Source organism: Heloderma suspectum, chromosome 3 (genome assembly GCF_057233095.1).
Source record: "Heloderma suspectum isolate Gila_16-S chromosome 3, 16-S_ref, whole genome shotgun sequence".
Classification (NCBI taxonomy): Eukaryota; Metazoa; Chordata; class Lepidosauria; order Squamata; family Helodermatidae; genus Heloderma; species Heloderma suspectum.
Window position 1 is genome coordinate 201,851,188 of NC_139460.1, and position 19,951 is coordinate 201,871,138.

Consider the following 19,951-nt stretch of genomic DNA (forward strand, 5'->3'; position numbering starts at 1 on the left):
TTGGCCACCTAATGCGAAGAGAAAACTCCCTGGAAAAGACCCTGATGCTGGGAAAGACTGAAGGCAAAAGGAGAAGGGGACGGCAGAGGATGAGATGGCTAGATAGCATCACGGATGCAATGAATATGAACTTGAGCACGCTCCGGGAGAGAGCGCAGGACAGGAAGGCCTGGCGTGCTATGGTCCATGGGGTCACGAAGAGTCGGACACGACTGAACAACTGAACAACCATCTTTGTCATCCAACTTTTTGGAACTATGAATGAATGTGTCTGCTGGCCTAGATGGGAAAGCTACAAGAACAGCAGTATATAATGTACAACTGCAGCAGCCCCATGGGTTAAAAACCTGCTACTATGAGCATTGGTTCTTCTTATTTTTAAATGGAGCCTGGAAGCTCAAGGTAGTACTAGCTGAACGTGAAACCAGCTACCTTAATCTTTTGTCCTAGCATGCACAAAGTCATGATGTTTACTAGTGGCTGAGCATCCTGGCACTCATAATTTTAGTAACAAGTGAAATGAACAATGCTGACAACATACAGTACATGATGCATAGAAGATTTTTATGTACTTCAAATCACATTTAACAAAATATGCAACTGGCTATAAATCGGGGCAAATTGGTGCTATTTGCAATGCCCTCTCTTGAAGGAGTATATTTGTTTTCAAATGCATGCAAAGGAACAACCAACAACCTCATATCAATTGGTCAGATTGGGTTACTTGGGAAATGAAGAAATGCACCAAATCCTAAATACTTGATTGCTGGTGTAGAGATCACTACTCAGGAGTCCTAAATACAGCCTCTATGTGGTCTGTATGGTAAAAAGCCTTTGAGGTGACTGTAGCAGCTTTAAACAGCTGCTACAGTCATCTGCAGAGAGCGCCACTTCAGTACTCTCCCTTCACCATGGCCAACTTGCTCTCCTAGTGGCATCCACATTTCTTGTGCACCACCAGAGAGGAAAAGGAAAGTCTTTGCCTTGACATCCTTGTTCTCCTCTCTTGCTGTTGGAAGAAGTCACCCACTGGTGGCAGGTGGGCAGGCAAGTGGCCAAGTGATGGTGTTGAGAGGGATATATAATGAGGCTTTCCATGGGTGGCTGCAGCAGCTGCCAGGGCTGCTACAGTAAATCAGAGGCTCTATTTATGTGTAAACTAGACCTCAGAATTGGTACATTAGGTATAGTCAGCTACAGTCAGAATATAATGCTGGAAAGCATTAAGGAATGGTTATGCATTTTCTGAGGCCACCCAGTGTATATGCAGCAAGTGTAGATGCGACAGAAAATGTCACACATGACAATTCACATACAGAGAGACTGCATGTTAATTCCTACATGGAAGTGCCTTCTGCGTACAAATTTTGTAACGTGTGATACAGCTGTTCAATCCATAAGTGTTCTGCTGTATTAAAGGAGGAATTCAGTCTATAGTATCTATAATGCAGATAGTCTAATAAGGTCAAATAGACTAACAGTTTTATAATCATCTGTCACTTCCAATGGAAGGTGGATGGCAGCCATATGTACCTGCAAATATAATTCTGCAATTACTGATATGGGGGTGGCGGCTTCAGAAATGTAAATATACAAGGAAGAGTCACAGAGATCAAACATCAATAAAAGCCAGTCTGCATTTGCACATTGGGAACTTTGGCGAGACACAATTGCAAGACAAATCACAAACCCGAGGTCTTGCTTAGAAGAACATTCCGAGGGAAAGAGAGATATATAAGCAGGAGAGCAGGTTAGGATGCAGGTTTGTCTACTTCAGACAGCCACTACTAAACTGGATGGAGGAACAAAGTGAAGCCTTGTAGCCTATTCAAACTAGACAATCGCAACAGCCTGGAAATGGACGAATATCTGAGCTTCTGACTACTTGAAAACGGACAAACTCTAGTAGCAAAAGCAGTCCTGTGTGCTCATACTGCATTATTACGAGAAGAAACAATCCAAATAAAGTTGGTTGGATTCAGTTGAGTTGGGTTTTCCCCCCTATTTAGTTTCCAGTAAAACAAACTTAATGTTTTATTCATATCATTGGGAACAACTCCATTACCGTTATCATCGGTGCATCTCCATTGAAACAAGTGCCAATCACAGGATCATCCAAATAAATTGCTCATTAAAACGTCAACACTAGCCACACCATCTTATTACATTTCCACCCACTTATAAAACTGAGGGAAATCACATGCACGCTGGTCCATGTTGAGTCTGTAGCACATAGTAATCCCTTTGCAAACAAGAAGGGAATTCCTCGTGCAACAACTCAGCAAGGACTGAGCACGGCCGCTAAAATTATGCCGCTTGACATCTTTTGAACCTAGAGCTTCTTGTTAAGCCAATAGCACTTTTCATTTTTTTTAGTGATTTGAGTAAATGTAGTAGGCTTATAAAGAAAAAAAACACTAATTTTTATCATTTTCAAATTAATGCCAGTTTAGAGCACTAAGTGTTTGTTATCACTTAAGAGAAGGCCGTAGTGCTTGCTGCTAGTTGCCTACCTTGATCTCCTGAGGGCATCTTCGTCTGGATCTTGCACTGCAGGTGAGAAATTGACTCCGTTAGAGGTGGGGCAGAAAAACAAGAAGACTGGGTGGAGCTCACAATGTAACTACAAGGAGAGGTGAGGAGGTAGGTAGTTCAGGTTTCCTTGGGGCCAACGTACATATTACGTAGGAGAGCCTTCCTCAACCTGGCACCCTCTAGATGTACTGGACTACAACCCCCATCACCCCAGTCATGACCATGCAGGCTGGGGGTGATGGGAATTGTAGTGCACCATATCTGGAGGCCACCAGGTTGGGGAAGGGTGATGTAGGAGATTCATAATTGGATTTCCCAATGTCTTCTTCTTTCCCTCCTCTATGCACCGATTTCCCAATGGAAATCATCTTCCCAAGGCTGCTATTAGCCATGGAGGAGAAAACATACAGATACATATTGTACCTGTATTTTGTCCAATCTGTGGCTCATAGCAGTTTTACAGGGGTGGGTGAGGATTTGCATGATCAGGGAATGAGTGCTGGGGCTGGGGGCAGGGAGGTTTAATCCCCTGCCCTAGTGCTGTGCCTGCAATCTAAATAGCCCCCACCCACCACATGTCTGCTATTAGTGAAACCAAAAGAAACCAAGAGTTCAAGTCACAAATTCCCAACAAAATGTGCAGTTTGGCCCTTTACTTGGTACACCATGTTGCAGGAAAATGTTTAATAATTAGAAAAATAATAACCAATACACTGAGTTTCTCAATGTGAAAAAAGTGCAAATACAATTTTGCAATTCTTCAATGAAGTTTTGTGGCAGACCCCTTCTATACAAACAACTTGTTGGCTGCCGAATGTTAAATTGCTAGCAGTTGATAACTTATAGTCATTGACTTGAACTATGTTGACTTAAAATAGAGAAAACACATTTCTAATATTTTTCCTTTCCAAAATCTGGTCAAAGTTTTAAGTTTTAATACATAAAGAGTAGTCCAAATTCGTTTAGCCCAAACTTCAATTTAGAAGGCCATTTGGGATGTTCCATTTATGCACTATTTTGATTCTCACTGTTAATGATTAGAGTACGAATAAACGTTGATTTTTTCCTACAAAAAATCCCACAACTTTTAATGACCAAATAGAAAAAAGGGATTAAAGGACAGGAGGCATGATGAGATGTCTCAAAAAACCTCTGCAACTTTTTCTATTCCTCCTTAATCTGAAATTTGGAAACTTTTTGTTGCATTGGAATGCCCATTCAGTCAGCATGTTCTGCGGAAAATTGTTTTGATTCTGTATATTATCTTTCCAGCCCTACTTGATGATCTGCACCTAGAGATCAAAAGCGTGAATACTGTCCCGCTGATCTTGTTAGTATCAAAAGCTGCTACCATGCAGTTCTCCAGTAGGGATGTATGAGAATTTCATTTCTGTTTGCAAATTTGGAGAACAAGTCATGTTCGCAACCCTGAACGCAAACAGGAATGCAGTTCTCAGGAAAGATTCACACTTTCTCAAACTTGTGTTCACATTCAAAAGTGCGCACTTGCACAAATGTGCATCCCCCCCTCCCCATCTGGAATTTCATGCTTTAGCCTATGGGGGGGAATGCACATTTTCAATTGGAAAAACGTACACTTTAAAAATGCACATTTTCCTTTGAAAAAAGATGCTTGTATATGGGAATGTGAATGAGCGAACTGAGCTTTGAGGACAAATTTGGAGAACCTCAATAAGCTCAGGCACTGCATGTTCACCCATCCCTGTTCTCTTGGACTATCTGTAGTCCAAGACTCAATGAAAGTCTTTCATGGAGAAAGTCTCGATGAAAGACTCGATGAAAGACTCAATGACCTTGTAGGCCCCTTCCAACCCTGCTATTCTATGATTCTATGATCTGAAACATCAGGCCATGATGTTAGGGATTGCTCTGCTGTGATTTTTGTTCCATTGTGTCCAGTCTCACTCAGAGGGGGACAACTGGAGCGGTTATTAGGCTGCTTGGGAGTTGGTATGTGGTTTTCCATCAGTTACAGTGCTCTTTAATATCTAGATCAGGGGTGGATATCTTGTGGCCTTCCAGATGTTTTGGCTCACAATTCCCATCAGCCCTAGCCAGCATAGCCAATGATGAGGGATGATGTGAGTTTTAGATCAAAACATCTGGAGGACCATCTGTTGCCCACCTCTGATTTAGATGAAGCCATTGGGAGCCATATTTGGAGCTTTGGGGGTGATGACACCCAACTTTATGCCTTGGCTCCTAAGATGAGTCAAATTAAGGAAGTTCATGAAAGGAACATTTCCCATCCTTCCTTCTGCCCTGCAGCTACCTGCACCCACCAAAAAGCCTCTCCAGAGGATCAGGGAAGCCCTGTTGAACAATGTGGGATGGGTGCAAGGGACTGCTGGGGGAGAAAAAGCACCCCAAACTGAGCAGACCTCTGCCCGATTTGGTGCAATTACCCACTCCTCCAGGTCTCACAGTGCCACATAGCACCCTCAGGCAAATACCAGAAACCAAGCACTCAGGAAAGCTCACCACAGCTGATGTTAGCATCCTTTAATTCTTTACTTCAAAAACTTTTTTTAGAAAGAGCCCAGCTCTGAAAAGAATGCCAAGCCAGGTGGCTGGAGCCATTGCTGCTATCTTAATTCCCCCACAATGCCTCTGGGCCCCATCCCCAAGATAGTGTCACTCTACGATGCTACAGGAGGATCCAGAGGCATTGTGGGGGTTTAAGATAGTAAATGCTCTAGACGGCCAGTGAGCCTAGCACTCCACCTCTCAGCACTGCCACTTGCTCCTGCTGGTGCCCACCTCTGCTTCTCATAAGTTTATGGGAGGGCTTTGCTTGCCAACCAGTGCTAGGGCAGTGATGGAAGGCACCTTGCCCAAGAGACCTTTTCAAACCTGGTGGCAGCCCTTTGCAAAATATGAACATCCACTGTTAGAAACAGACTCCCGTGGCCCCAAGGCTATGAAACAGACTCCCATCTGAAAGGGAGTAATTGTTCCTCTTTGCTTTCCATCTTTAAGGATGGTAAACCCTTTTTTTCATCGGGCCTTGGCGTGTTTTCCTCATACTGACTTTTCTTGCTGCCCAACACATTTTCAGGTTATTTATTCAGTTTCCTGAACTGAGCTTATATAATAGCAGTTTTAATTTTTCAATGTGCTGTTATAAATCACTTTTGAATGAATAAATACATAATTCCAGTTCCTTTGCTGATGTGGCAAATTTTAGATTTCTAAATTTTAAAAAAAATGCTTTGAAAAATAATAATAGAGAAAACTGCTCCAGGAGGACTATCTTTACTTGGCTTATTGCTCATTACGAATAAGTAAGGCCCATGGTTCCACTCAGATTAAAGGATTTCTCTCATGATGGAGACCTAGGACATTAGCTTACACTAGAGAAGATCTATATGAGCATTGAGCGTTGGTATACAAAAGAGGGAGAAGAAAGAAGGAATTCCATCAAAGATGTGAACTGGGGCTTCCCAGTCTGACTTACTGTACTCAGTTCCTGTCATCTGAGCCAGGATGCGGAAGGACTTGGACTGCAAATGGGAAGAACGGCGACTCCAATCATCAAGCTCATCTTCAGACTTGTTCTGAGTTTTAAGTACAGCCTGATACACTGGAGAGGCACTGTCTACATGAGGATCTTTAACGGGGAGGCTACTGCAATGCAGAAAGAGGTGCACTGTAAAATAGCTAACACTGGTTTTACCCTCCCTTCCCCAAAACCCTTCCTGCCATTTGTCTTCAGAGCCCTAGTTTTTGCTGAACAATGTGATACGCTTTTGGTAAATATAAGTTTTGCATGACAGATTGAAGATAAATAATTCTAAACGGCATTTGTTTTCAAAATGAAAATGAGGATGGACCAGCATCACCATCATCTAAACAACACTGCCATCTTCTTTTTAGAAATGATCTGCACATGGACTATTCCGTATTACAACAAGGCAATCTACTAAAAACAAGCCATTTATTCAAGTGGCCTGCAATTATCCAAAATACTGGGATTATCAGAAATTCAGATAAACTATTTATAAAGAATTATAGAGAGCAGCATGGGATCACTCATGATTCCAGCGTATGTGTTGTGACAGTTTACAGGTCTGCTGGCAGCAGGCTTGCAGTCCAGAAGGAATCACATGTAGGCACTGCCTGTACGGACCAGCACCTCCATGTAGGTCCTATGCATGCAGCCACTATGATAGCATAGCCCCAGGAACGTCATTCAATGTAATTTTCTTGCATATGTAGATTGGCCCTGCTGCCTTTGGACCTAATACCATGTTTCACATAACCTACTGTGTTTTGTGAGCTACATAATTCTCCATGGACTATGAAGCACTTTTTTTTTTTTTTTTGCTATAACAGCAACTGCCTGTTATGATCAAACAACTGATAAGATTTACATGGAGAAGCAATAATCACTGCTGTGATGGCAAGAACCGCAGCTGCAAAAGGCTGGGCATTGAACAATAAACCTGACAGCACTAGCTTGAAGGTCACACACAGATTGCTACTAGATTCTGGCAAAACTTCCAACTTGAGTGGTTTTGCTGTTATATCGTGATGGATTCCCAGAGTAACAGACTGAAATGATAAGCAGAGAAGGGGCCATTAAAACACAGGTGACTAAATAGAGAGCCAGTGTGGTGTAGTGGCAAGAGTGTTGGACTGGGAGCTGGGAGATCCGGGTTCTAGTCCCCACTCGGCCATGGAAGCTCACTGGGTGACTTTGGGCCAGTCACACACTCTCAGCCCAACCTACTTCACAGGGTTGTTGTTGTGAAGATAAAATGGAGAGGAGGAGGATAATGTAAGCCGCCTTGGGTTCCTTGCAAGAGGAAAAAAGGCAGGATATAAATGCAATCATAAATAAATAAATAAATAAAAATAAAATAATTACAGAGGTTTGGTTGAAAGTGTCAAAAGCCCTGCACACTATTGTCTACTCCATCCTGTAGGATCCACCTTCTACCATCATCATTTTGCTATGGAGCTTTACTATATTCTGATTGACAATATATATGGGCATTTTGAATCCAAACATCATTTGGCCTTCATCCCACAATCTCATCCACATGTGTGTGCACAATAATATTTTTTCAATTTGATATGATTGAATAAAAAAGTCTCAACTTTTGTGTTGGTGTATTTGCCTGCAACAGGACCACAGCCTAGTGTTTTGCATATAGCAATTGATACATTCCATTTGAGTAACTATTTGCTAGTAAAGCAAATGCCTATCACAGGCAGTTCACCAACCATGATTAGTTCTTACTATGTTATGCTTGATGTTTTAACACCTCTGACTGCTGTACTCTGAAGTGTGTACAAATCTGAGGAATTAAAAAAAAATACTTCCCTCAACATGTTGGGTATATAAGGGGTCATCAACGTGGATATTGTGGTCTCAAGTGGATAGTTTGGATTAACAGAAATGGCCACTCTTCTATTCATATTATCATAAAACAGTCAGATATTCACATAAAATGCAACAGATATCACAATGAAAAATACTACGGAACAAACATCTTGGAACAAGAATCCATTTTGATCCCAACCTCCTATTTACAGTGTTCAGTGGTCTATGGACTAGAGCAGGGGTGGGGAACTTTGCTCTCTAGATGTTGTTGGACTCAAACACCCATCAGTCCTAGCCAGCACAGCCAATTGGCAAGGAAGATGGGAACTGTAATCAAACAACATCTGAAGGCTTGAGGCTCCCTCCCACCCCTGTGCTAGAACCTTGCTGGATCAGACCAAAGTCCATCTTGTCTAGAATTCTGTTTCCTACAGTGGCCAGACAGATGCCCCTGGAAACTCATGTGATAGCTTTCCCTCTGCCATTTGTCCCCAGCATCTCACAATCTTGCAGTATACTGGCTCTGAACATTGAAGGTTCTGGTTTAGCTTGCATGGCCAATAGCTGGTGACAGACTTCTGCTCCATGAATGTATATAATCCTCCATTAAAGCTGTCCAAGCTAATGACCATCACCTTGTGCTAGTGAATATTGTAATGATGTTCTCTGTTAAAAAGTAGTTTATTTTATCCGTTCTGACCCCATTGGCCAAAGGCAGAATAAAACCCATTAAGGGTTTACAGAATTCAGGTTAATTGTATCACTGAACTTTTAAACTAGAGATCTAATCATGGAAATTATAACCTGTCATGATGCACTACAATGTCAGAAATCAAGGAACAGTAGTATTTATCTTGCCATTAAATGCATTCAAAGATAATGTGAAGATATTTTAGGATATTTATAGTATATATCCTATATGTGTCTACTCTGAAGTAAGCCCCAGTGAGTTCAATGGGACTTGCTCCAAGGTAAGTGTGTATAGGACTGTTGATTTACTGCCTCAGTTCTTTTAAGGAATTCACTTCCCCTATACAGTGTTTAAAATTGTCATTTGTGTCACATATAATTCAGCAGTAATGATCTCTTTAAAATTCAGAAGGCAGAAACAGAAGGAAAGATTTTAGAAAGAGATTTCATTAAAACATGACATATAAAAAAGAAAGAAAACTGTTCTGTCGCTAACTGTTGGTTCTTGATATATTATTTTTAATTGTTTTATTAAAATTATTTTAAAGAAAAAAATGAAACATGAACAGTAGAGATAGAACTGTCTTCCCCCTGCCCCTGTATAAAGTCAGAGGCCTATTTTCCTGGGTTTTCCTGCTTATTTCAATTGTTTTTCTAACTTTGAAGGAAAAAACCCCCACAAGCACAACTCAGAGAAAGGCATGACCAAACCCCACTGTAATCACTGGTGTTTAGGTTGTGATCCTAAACATGCTTCCCTGGAAGCAAGACCCATTCAAATCCACTTGGGCTTTCTTCCAAATGAGCATGTTTAGGTACACAGAATTCAAAGTGCACTGAATGAAACCTGGCAACCTCAAGGTTATCCCAGTGTGTGGTCTGATTCCATCTTCTTCTATGCTTGCCAAACACTGTTGACTTCAAAAGGAATTGCTCCTGCTTTATGCCAACATGGCAATTAATTCTCATTGCTAATATTGTTAGTGAAAGTAACGCCCCTCTCAGCTTTGCTTGTCTTGCTTCTGTTCCTTCCTTCCTGCATCACTTTGCCCTGTGATGCTGCCCTTTCAAGGATCCAGGCATGCCCTAGAGCAGCCTTCCCCAAGCTGGTGCCTTCCAGATGAGTTGGACCACAATGCTGATCACTCCCACTGACTATGCTGGCTGGGGATAATGGGAGTTGTAGTCCAACACATCTGGAGGGCACCAGCTTGTGGAAGGCTGTATATAAACTACAGCACCAGGACTCGTATTCCTATACAATCACCTTAGTGCAACGCTAGAGCTTCATATTTGAAGACTTCATCACTACTTCTTTGGCTCAATCCTCAACATCTGACAGAAAAGTGGACTTTTCTACACAAAAAGCCACATAGATTTCAAAAGACATGTAGCAAAATTAGGCCCCACAGCATGGTCTGACAGCACGTGATGGAGCCAGCTCGCTGAAGCAAGACTGCCTGGGAACCCTGTGGACACCATTTTGGATTTTGTGATGGAAGAACGGAGTGATGTAAATGTAATAAAAATACATAAACCGCCCCTAAATCCATCGAACTGACACCTGCAAATAACTTGGCTTACTTCATAAAAAAATAAATAATTGAAGCTGAGATGAACCAGAAAAATGCTGAATATGCATTCAAATCAGCTGGATTTGAGGACAGTCAGCATTTGACCGTGTGACATTAGCATCACTTTTGCCCAAGCAAGCCTGCAAGCTTGCTGATGAACTTAGAAGGGTAAAGCTGGAATGGATTACATGTAAAGCACAGTATGAAATCTGCTGGGGGAAATGAATGTTCTGCAAGTGAGAAATTAGGAAGCTCAAAAAAAAAAAAAGAAGAAAAGAAAAACAAAACCTGTATGGATAGCTGGTGGCATTGAACAAAGGACATTTAGAGAGCTCTCCTTAGTACAAAAATTCCTAGACACATCACACTGGTCTGAACAGGGCCCAGCTCTCATATGCAAGTCATGTGCCAAAATAGGTAAGGTTTGCTTGAACATATGTGCCTGGAGTGTGTACCTTCAAGAAGGGCTTGCTACTCAAGGTCACAGGGAAAACATAACAAGCATGTCTTCGAGAAATAACCATATACAAAAGTTTCCCTAATCAAAAAATCATTGTCAATCATTAATTTTTAGTTTCTGACACCTTTCAAAGTCTAATATACACAACGTAAATATATTCTTCGTAATACAGGTTTTACTGGAGCAAAATCATTTTACCAAATTCAGAATCTGACTTTCTGCATTTTCTGTCTGTGTGATTTCACTTTGCTCCTGCTTCTTTGGTCAGCAACTATATGGCGTTTGATCCAGGATTAGACATGCTTACAGTAGACCCACGGACCCATGGAAATCAATAGGACTTAAGTTAGCTCATTGATTTCAACAGATCTACTCTAAGCATGACTAAATTTGGATCGAACCCATGTTTTTCTTATCTATTTGTGTCAAATAGATTAAACCAGATGGATCACAGAATCATGTGGTACAGCTGCGCAGGTGCTGTACCACTTCAGTCTGCAGCTGGGAAATTGCGTGGATGAAGGCTGCATAGGGGAAAAGGTTCCTCTGCATGCTAGAGATCAGACTAGCTCAGTTCTTTCCCCCTGACATGCTGTGTTTGTGCTTTTTTTCAAATGACAGATCATTCTAGCATGCAACTGACACCTGCAGTCTAAAGTGGAACTGTCCAGAAAGAGCTGCACCATATGATTCTGTTGCTTGTATATATCACTCTAAGATCGCGACCATAAGAACACATAAGTAAATCCCTTTAAAGTCAATGAAGCTTAATTTGATGTAGACATGCTTCTTCCATTGCCACATCTGTTTGACGGAATTCCGCTGTAATTCTGTCTGGGGGATTTTTGGAGCTCCTTCTTGGGAACCATTCTGCTGTGGGAGAAGAGATGCTAAGCCAACAGTTTGATCTAGTGTGATCAGCTCTGTGGCAGATCCCACTGGAGTGCCACCAACAAAATATTAGCCCAGTTCAGACATGAACTGGGTTGCTGAGAAAAGCGAGCATGCTCCCTCCCCTCCACCACACAGATGATGCCAGCACATAATGTGGGTGCTCCATGTGCACATCCAATCATCCAGATGCCCAGTTCACACAATTCTTCCTGCACAAAAGTGTGGAGACTGTGCAAATCAGGCACCTCATGTGGCACATCCATATTGTACATGACATTATCAGAAGGGTGGAGGCTAGGAGAAGGGCATGAGCACTCCCCAACCACATGAAGATGTTCATTGGCTTGGTTAATATCTGAACTGGTCCATTAAAATTCTGCATGCTCAGCAGCGAAAGTGCTTTTAACTCTTGTCAGTTTGCTTTGCGTCACTTAATTTAGTGTTGATACATGCTAAATGTCACTAAAATCTATAAAATTGGAAAGAAGTGAACCAAATGTAAAAGAAGAAGAAGAAGGTATGTTTATACTTTGCACTTCTTTCATTCTATAGAGTTGGAAATATAAATCTACTTACGCCAATGGAGATTCACTGTCATACGGTCAAAAACCCATGAAAGAGCATTGAATGTTTGGGGTCCACCATTATGGAGAGTTGGGATGTGCACAACAGAGCAACATTAGTATGAGAAATTAACGAAAACCCAAAAGGAATATGTGAAAGGGGGAAAAGAGAGAGAAGAAATGATTATCAATAAAAAGGAGCACAAGGGAGTAAATTAATACATCAGCAATCAGAGTAAGCTTGCTGGTTATCAGCTCTAGGCAGGTTGTTAAATGTATAGTAGCACTGTTGCTCTCCTGCAGCCTGGAGTACATTCAAAGTTTTCTAATTCACACACAAAGCAATAGTAAGAGAGACCATATACGCAGCAAGAGGACCATACATCTATATTGAATATAACTTCAGATGAGGTACTGAAGTTGTACAACTGAGACTGATACCCCGATCAGTGCAGGTAGCTATCCAGCACTTTGCAAAAGCACCACAGATGTCACCTATTAACAAGGAATGAAAAGGTACTGACTGGGTGTATGATACTCATGAGCAGGTAAATGCTATGTGCTAATAACACATGGGGGAAAGCTGTGTACAGTGATTCAAGATAGCACATGAGGATGCTCATTCCCATACATATCAAGAGGCAAATGGGTTTGTCCTCTTCCCTCTGCACTTCACAGGGGAAGCACTGAACAATAGGCATCTAAATGTACATTGGGATGTGCATGTGTATCCTGTTCCTGCCATCTGCACTTCTATCTGCATGGATAGGAAGGCAGATCTTTGGATAGCCTTGTTTTACGCACATTTGGAAGAATCCAGTTCAAATTTACCCACGCATAAGAACCATTCGGTTAACACAAGGCTCTTACTACATACATAAGTCATTCTTTGCACTGTGGCAATCACCTAATAACTAAAGAACAAAATAACCCCCCTCTAAGAAATATCTAGGCTTTTGATTATCCTTGAAATAAAAGGTTTCCAGAAAACAGCATTAGTGTAATGTTTTAAAATCATTATCCAAGGGAGACATAACATCAACATCCATGCTGAAATAGAACGAGAAGAGATTGTTACATTAACAATCTCCATTCTCTTTAGAACACCAGTAAGAACTCTACTTCCTCTCCCACATCTGTTATATAGTACCCAAAGGTTCAAAAAATGAAAATGCGTGCTAAAGATACATCATTACATGGCCCATATTCCGGGCCATGTAAGTCCTCCTTTTTCCATGTCAGGAGTGAAAGGAAGGTCGTGGGTTTCTGTGAAGGTTTTGACGACAAAAATTAGTTCAACCCAAGTCAGTAGACCTTTTCTTTTGTGCAAAGAACTATCCTTAGCACTAGCAATTATAGACAACTGATTTAAGTGATTCAGAGAAGGGATGTCTTTTTGATGGATGTATATAATATGTATTGTAATATGTATTGTATTACTATTATTGTACGGTGGGAAAAAAGTTCAGGATGACTGTGGTAGCAGAACAATAACATCAAATAAATAAATAATAAAAATAAATACATCAAATAAGCTTTGAGTAATGTACTAGCTAAAACCTAGACTGAGCAATGATGTAGATGACATTATTGATTATATTTTATAGAATTTCATGATATTGACCATAATCTTTTTTTCCTGCCAGGAACTATGGTTTTGACAATAAATGTGGTTGATTTCAAAATAAATAAATAGCTGAAAACTTTGCTTCCAATTTTATGAAGCACTACTTTTTAATGACACCATCTTAGATGCCCCATGAAACTTGATTCACCGTTTAAAAAGCATACTTGGCTTCATGCTCTATCCAAAGATGACCCAAAGCCTGACTCATGGGAATATAACATGTATGCATATATTTTCTTCTTCTGTTCCACCCATAAACTTGGATGATGTGTCCTGCTTTATTCTGAATGGTTTTTTCCCCTGCAGAATTTTGAATATTTTGAACTGAGCTACGTATGTGATGGGCAGGAGACATATTGGAAAGTGAAGACCAGTTAGGGTGTATGGATAAGAGTAGCATAAGGGGAGGCCTCGAAAGAGAGGGGATTACAGAGTAATGGAAGATAATGATCTTCCAAGAGACCATAATAACTTTGCTTTTATAACATAAAGAGAAGGCAATATATCAGGGAGGGCATATTTACAGTACAAACTTATATAACCGTTTTATACCAGTTTATACCTCTCCCTCAGCCTCAGTCTGTAGTGGGTAAAATCACTAGCTCACTCTCAGAACTAGAGTCCACAATAGCTATGTCTTTAGATGTCTATACCTTTAATCAAGGTGTAACCAATAACAAATAAGATCTTTAACTAAAACTAATTCCACCAGCTGACTTCAATGGGTGATTTAAAATCTCACACCATTTGGCCCAAAACAAAGATGCATCCAAAAACAAGCTGCCAATGGAAATATTAAATTGGCAGACTCCTTCTAATGACTACAGCTCGTCCCTTTACTCATAATGAGCACAAACTATGGGAGAATATTTTTTGTGTGAAATTAATAGAAATAAAACAGACGTCATGCAAGAGCAACGTCTTGATGGGGTGCACATAGGCAATGGATTGTATCTAATGCCAGCATGGGTGCAAGGATGACTTCGCTTGATTTTCCCTGATTCCCAAATCCCACTACAGCTCCAGGTTCCACACTCCAGGGCCTTCCTGAGGGTCCCCGATCCTCATGAGAAGCTTTTTAGGAGGCACAGAGGGCTGCAGTAGGGAGGAGGTAGAGAACTTCCTGTGCACTCATGCTGGCATTGGATACAACCCAATGATTCCTGGTGCACAGGGCTCAGTATGAGTTGCTATGAAAGATACAGGCATAATCCAGCACAAGTAAGTGGTGTGGATAACTCTAAATAAAATCAGCATGATTTCATTTTGTTGTGATGGTGTCCTATTCCAGTGCTTGCAATAGGACTTAGAGGAAGTTGTTTTTGCTGGAATGAGCTCACCAGCTGGTTTTACAGCTGAAGCCCTAAAAGCGCAACTGTAAAACAGCGGTAGGCAACCTGGTGCCATCTAGATGTATTGGACTATAACTCTCATCAGCCCCAGTCAGCATGGCCAATGGCCAGGGATTATGGGAGCTGTAGTCCAAACCATCTGGAGGGCACTGGGTTCCCCAGCCCTGCCCTATAAAGTGAGATGGGGATGTGTGTTTTAAAGTGCAGCGTGGGGAGGTGGAAGGAGGGAACTGATCCCTTCTCCAGGCTCTCACTTTTCCACCCAGCCATCTGGGTTTTTTTTGCCATTTTTGTCATGGTGGTGGTTATTCCTAGTGTCAGAGTCCCAGTGTACCATGTTAGAAGGTTTTGATGGCAAACTCAGTTCTGTCCACAGATCTGCCACCATAACTGGTTTAGAATTAGGTGCATTTGTTAAAACCTTACATCTTTTTTAAGGTATAACCTGGCATCTCCAAGGCAGTGCTTGTGGGTACCAGCACACCTACAGACACTCTCTGGGTGTCCACCAGGCTCCCTGCCCCTCCTTTTTTATTGTTTCTTAAGATTTTTAAAAATGAAAAAAATTTAACTGGGATTCTGACATGCTGCAAAGGGAAGTGCTGCCCTCCAGTGCCATTTTTATTTGGGTTGAAAAGAGTGGTTTTGTGTTTTGGAGCTCAGACACAGAATTCTAGATGGATAATTTGAAGTAGTCCCTTCTTCCCAGTTTCCTTGACTGATTCATTCCATCACCTCATTCCACACTATGGCACCCAAAGGATTGCTCAGAACTGGAGGGAGGAAGGGACTGTGCAGCATGCGGTGACGAACTGATGCACACCAAGGAAATCATCTTACCCAGCAAGTTCACCGCCCTGGGCCTGAGCCTGGCCAGCAATGGCATCCATGATAGCATCTTGAGAGTACATGCTGATTGGGGTGTTATACTGGGCGTGAATGATGGTGGCTTTCCCACCGGGCCCTTTCACCTCAATGGGTTTATGCGTCGACAGAGCAGAATCCTTCAGGACGTTGGGGTTGAAACGCTCCACGTACTCCGTGCTGGGATGGGGGGAGAGTGAGGTTTCAGAAAGTGAAGGGAAGGAAGACGAAAAGGACAAAGAGGTGATGGTGAAAAAGAATGAGAGGTTTGAGTACAGCCGAGTATCCAAAGACATCATACATGCGCACGCACCTGCGCACACACAGACAACGCTTTTGAGCAGACAACTGCCAACGAGAACAAGCATTACAGAAGCAGCAGAAAGAATAGGGCTCTCAGCTGTTCCAGGGAATGAGGTCGATGTCCTTGTAACCAGGAAAAGAAAATCATGAATGGCTGATGCTCTCAGTAAGGGCTTTTCCAAATGATCTGCTTTTGGGGAAATAAATGCATATGTTTGACTTATTCATTGCGCACAGTAGAGCTTCTTCCCTCAAGCTTGTGCTTTTGTAGAAGAGAGATTGCAGTATCCCAACACTCAAAAGTGCTATATTTTGTATCTGAGAAAATGAATTTCTTCCCACAGATGGCACATTGATGGCTGCTGTGATCGCTGTTGGGAATGTAGCTGTGCAAGCATCAAAGACACCCATTGGATAGTCTCTGTAATGCAACTGGGGACAAACAATACAACTCCTGCATCTGGAAGATTGCATCATTTTATTAACTTCAAAACTCTTTGTTGGTTGCACTCTCTGCAGTGTGTGACTCCAAGGCTACTATGCCCATCTAGAAATATGTTTAGGTGTCGAAGAAGAACAAAGATTCCCTCACCTTCCCACAATGCCCTTCCATTTTGTGAACTGGGTGTTTAATTTTTGAGTAAAGATTTTGCATTCTCCCTCTCTCCTGTGCTGGATTGCACAACCAGACAGGTTTGTTTGTATGTCTGTTTTTCTTTTAAATGATATGAATAGCAGAACAGTGTTGTCCTTGCAGAAGACTGTCTCCTCATCCATTATATATGGGTGGGTTATCACACTACTGGCATTAGGTGAGGGCTTGCAGGAGTCACTGTGCAAAGGATAACATGGGGATGAAGTGCAATTTCTGTGATTGTGTGTAAAAACCACACAATCGCTATTAAGTTCTTACAGTACTTTAGGTCACCCTGAAATCCCTCAGTTAATACTCTGTGAACAAAATCTGCTGTCCTTTGGCCTTCAGAACAGTTTGATATGAAAGACAGGGATTAGATTCTATCTTTTGGCTCTTATCTCTAGCAAAGGGTGCTTCTGGATGGACAGCTCCTGGCCCTACTGATCAAAAGACACTGGTGCAGCTATTCCATTTTTCCTCCTTAATGGATTTTTGTGTGGGTTAAGAAAAAAGATGGAAGAAGCGATGGGAAAACATGGGAAAGTTACAAATGGAAGACAATGGCATGTGGAAACCCCCCCCCCCATTAAATTATATGAATGAGGCAGGAGATTGCACAATAAAAGCCTCATTTGGAAGCACCCAAGGACAGAAAATTAGAAACAATCTGGTTATTAAATAGAATGGGCTAGCCTCACATTAATCTATTGGAACCCTACCCATAAACATACGATGGGTGGGACCCAAAATAGTAACTCCATGAATGGAAGGAGCTTCCATTCATGGATGGAGAGTTGCATGTATGAAAGGACCATTTCTGTGAGCACCACTCTCCTTCTGTTCACAGAAGCTCCTTCCATTCATGGAGCAATTACGCTGGATTCCCACCCAATGCGATTAAAGTGGCTTGCAGCACTCACAGAAAATTTGGAGGATGGTACAGTGAGCAGCCCTCCTGGTGTATGAATTTCTAAAAGATGCTCCTGTCCCCCAAGGAGGAAACATGAATTGGGGGCAAAGAACCTTTCTCCCCCAATCGGTTATGGTTCTTGAAGCCCAATCCCATGCATATTTACTTAGGCATAGGTTCAATGGGCCCTACTCAGTAAATCTGCACAGGCTTACATCCTTTATAGGCCATTAACTTGACTTGAGTCTTTCTGTGTCACAAATGAGTTCAGAAGCAAACCATGTTTTACTTATTCCAATGACATTTGGTGAGATACCTTTGCTGAAAGTTTGCCATGCAGAAATATTGAAATATTAACAGCAACAGTATGCAGAAGTAGTGATGTCAAAAAGGACACGGCTCCTGTCTTTTTAAAAGCGCTGAAGTACAGCAACACACAGCAGGTTTTTTTCTTCATGTCACAGCAGCAGCATGACAGGAGAAGCAGCACCAGTGGAATTTTTCCTTTCCTCAGAGTTGTCAAAGGGGTGAAAGCCTTTAGGAACATTTGCTTCAGTAGGGAGAGGCACTTATAAAGGTAGGTACCATGATTCAAACCAGGCAGTGCATGCACAGATACTTTGAGAGAATAGAAACCCACCATGACATGAGCACATCAACATGCACCGCAAACTAAAAATGTACTTGACTTTGAGCCAGGTCACATGTTAGCCTCTTAACAAGCTGCTTCATGAATAGAAGCCTCCACACACCCCTGTAATGGCCACTGGTTTTGACAGCCATTACAAGCATCCCAGACAGCAATGCTCTCAGCAAGGAAAAAGCCATTGCCCCCCACTCACCAGAGGCTGGAAGGGGATACTCCAGCTGCAGATGCCTAGACTAGTTATCAGACCTTGCAGCCTCTACAGGCACACAAGGGATCTCTGGCAGCCACTACAGGTCCATGGAGGTCTTCTGGCAAACATTTTATATTGACACAAAAAGCCTTTCCAGACAAAATAATACATCTGCAGTGACATCCAGATAAAATGCCTGATACATAAGGAGGAGGTTTATGGATATTCTTTAACAGAACCACCAGCAGAATGCACCAGTGGCATTTTACGCCTGCCAATCCAATGAGCTCTTTTAAAGTACATTCCACTTGCAAGCACACACGACAGGAACAAGCAGGTTCATCATGCTACCCCAAGAAGGTGGGGAAATGGCCAAGCATGTAACACTGACACACTGTTTAATACTAACTTGGCAACAGTGTTGGCTATGACCTAGGGGGAAAGAAAGGAGAGAAAAAATCAGACCAATAGATTTGTGCTGCTTTTTCTTTTTAAGAGCATGAGGCTAGTGAGTATTAACCAGAGCTTATAAGGCTTTTACAAACTCCTCTGCAAATAGGAACAGAAAGCAACTGTTATGTCCAAAACCCCACCATGTGATTAAGAGAGGGAAAATGTAGGGATTACAGTTTATCCACTGGGATTTATGGAGGTACTGTGACATTTTGCCTGAACTTGGGCAACATGTTTTTATTACTGTGCATTGCTGGGCAAATCACTATCGATGATATGCCCCGCAAGGAAGCTGGGCTATTTGCAAACTGCATGCCCATCTGAAAATAGCAGATGAATCAAAGAGACGAAGTCTTTCCCCAAGGTGCTGTGTGCCATTCTTTCTCAACCCCCCTCCCCTTAACTACAGCAAGTAGCTGGAGCTGGATGCACTTGGCATCTTGTTTGCCCTAAAACAGCCTCCCCCAACCTCGTGCTCTCCAGATGTGTTGCACTGCAACTCCAAGCATCCTCCCTGGGAGTTATAGTTGGACACATCTGGAGTGCACCAGTTGGGGAAGGCTACCCTAAAATAACCAAAGCAAATATCAACAAAAAGGAACAAATATGAAGTCAGTTCCCAGGGTTCTGTCACATGCTAATGCCAGGAAGCCAGGAAGAGAAACTATCAAGTTAGGGGCAGATTTGATTCTTGTACTGAGTGCCATAGGTTAAAGTAAATGGGCTTCAGGCTCAGACACAGCTGAAAGGGGGCAAAATCAGCCCTTTGCCCCCAGACATTGAAATTCACCTAGTGTAAGGGACTCACATAGAAATGAATGGCTGCCATTCACTCCTTGGGGGTGATCACATTGATGGCCTGGATCACCTGCTCTTTCCAAGCAGTGACCAAGGCCTCGG

The 19,951-nt window shown here is 42.0% G+C and overlaps 1 protein-coding gene across 3 annotated transcripts in view; it reads right to left on the reverse strand.

Moving 5' to 3' along the window:
* The window catches only part of LDB3 (LIM domain binding 3), a 197,083-nt gene that overhangs the window by 54,555 nt on the left and 122,577 nt on the right, over positions 1-19,951 (reverse strand). For all 3 annotated transcript variants that reach the window (XM_084845328.1, XM_084845330.1, XM_084845327.1), the window contains exons 6-7: positions 6,014-6,183; positions 2,514-2,550 (exon numbers count right to left, since the gene is read on the reverse strand). In XM_084845328.1, coding sequence (XP_084701454.1) covers positions 2,514-2,550; positions 6,014-6,183 — 207 coding nt within the window. The remainder of the gene's footprint in view (positions 1-2,513; positions 2,551-6,013; positions 6,184-19,951) is intronic.